General features: G+C 36.7%; 1 protein-coding gene across 3 annotated transcripts in view; it reads left to right on the top strand.

Moving 5' to 3' along the window:
• The window catches only part of DERA (deoxyribose-phosphate aldolase), a 52,211-nt gene that overhangs the window by 16,379 nt on the left and 34,206 nt on the right, over nucleotides 1-1,626 (top strand). For 2 of the 3 annotated variants that reach the window (XM_085324028.1, XM_085324030.1), the window contains one exon: nucleotides 644-778. The exons of the other annotated variant lie outside the window; for it this stretch is intronic. In XM_085324028.1, the coding sequence (XP_085180154.1) occupies nucleotides 644-778 (135 nt within the window). The remainder of the gene's footprint in view (nucleotides 1-643; nucleotides 779-1,626) is intronic. 3 annotated transcript variants of the gene reach the window in all.

The raw sequence follows: 1,626 nt of genomic DNA, 5'->3' as shown, positions 1-1,626 counted from the left end.
TGTTGTTAAATAAGTCTTTTTTTGGTGTGTGTGTGTGTGTGTTTATTTCATTCTTTTGTGGGGAAAAAAGATACTAAATACATCTGTCACTCAGAAAGAAAAAGAATTTTCAGCAAAGGCATTTCTTCCACTTCCAAAGTTACTTTTGGGTTTTGTACTGAAACATTATAAAGGTTATTTTAAGAAGACCYCAATGCAAACAGTTTTTACTATATTGTGATTTAGCTGTTAAAAATATTACTGGGATTTAGCTTGAAATRCTACTTAAAAGAATTAGGAAGAATTAAAAAAGCGTATATTACTCCATATGTGAGTTCAATCCTTGCTTGTTCAGTTCTGCCAGAGGGAATAGGTACAGTGCTTCCTTACTTAGGCTGTTTTGTGAAAATTTAAGGCATGTAAAAGAGACCACTTTGCAAGCTACAGTCAGCATCATATAAAATACTGGACAAAGTACCGGTTCTTGAGGGAAAAGCTAATGCTTTTGGACATTGAAGACAAGATTGCCTTTAGATTTTTGAATCTATGATAGGGATTAAAAAAAGAATAAATTACAAACTTCTTGATGTATTAGAGGCATATGCAATTTTATGGTCTGTCTGTGAAACAACTTTTCTCTCCTCCCCACCTCTATTCTTCCTAGTGGCTGCTGGTTTTCCCTCTGGGCAGATGCCTCTACAAACCAGAGTGGATGAAATAAAACTGGCTGTGGGATATGGTGCCAGAGAGATTGATATTGTCATTAACAGGGCTCTGGTGCTGACCGGCCGTTGGGAAGGTATGTACCCTAAGGCAAGGGACCCAAACCTGTGTGTGTGCTCATGCAAGCTCCGTCTATGTCTCTTCCCCCACTCCCCCTTTCAATCCTTGAAGAACTTGGCCCTCCCCAAAGAACGATCGTTAATCTGGGGCGTTGCATTAAATAAAAGCTGTTTAATTGATTTATGAAAAACAGATTTTTTTTTGAAAAGGGATGCTGTTATGAGTTGCATCAGGTAGGGCATTCAGAGTGACTTTGTTCTGAAAAACTGTGGGGCCATTACTTCTACTCCTCTGACGATTTATTAAAAAATTATAACTGAAATGGAAGAAAAGTGAATGCCTGTGGTCTAATTATTTGAGCAGTTTTGTTAAAACCCCCAAGGGGCTGCTAATGAGGATGATATCTTGTTAAATATACATGTTTCRGTTCTCAACAAAAATATGTATTTTAGTTGTTTTCTTTTCCCTGCAAGTTGAGGGTACAAATTCACTGCTCATATTATTATTGATGTTCTTGTGTCTCTGGACTACTGCTAATTAGTAAGAACAATAATGCTGAAGATGGTTTTTGCTCTAATTGCCTCTCTTAATGTACTGTGAATGGTTTGCCTTAAGTGCTGACAGTGCTTCTATAACTAATCTCCATGTAAAGGTAAACACATCCTTGTCTTGGAATAAGTTTTCCGTTTAGTTGTATAATGCAGTACTGTAATAAACTGGTTGATTGGAAYATTTCATGAAGGACACCTGGTATCTGAGTTTGGTTAAGGAAATTTAATCATCATGGTAACAGATCATATTTTCTGATCTTGGGCTTCCTTCCATTAGCAATTAGAACTGAACAAAAAAAAACAACAGCAACAA

Source organism: Rhea americana, unplaced genomic scaffold (assembly GCF_003343005.1).
Source record: "Rhea americana isolate MKP2758 unplaced genomic scaffold, rheAme1 scaffold_9, whole genome shotgun sequence".
Classification (NCBI taxonomy): Eukaryota; Metazoa; Chordata; class Aves; order Rheiformes; family Rheidae; genus Rhea; species Rhea americana.
This window is presented reverse-complemented; position numbering and strand designations above follow the sequence as displayed.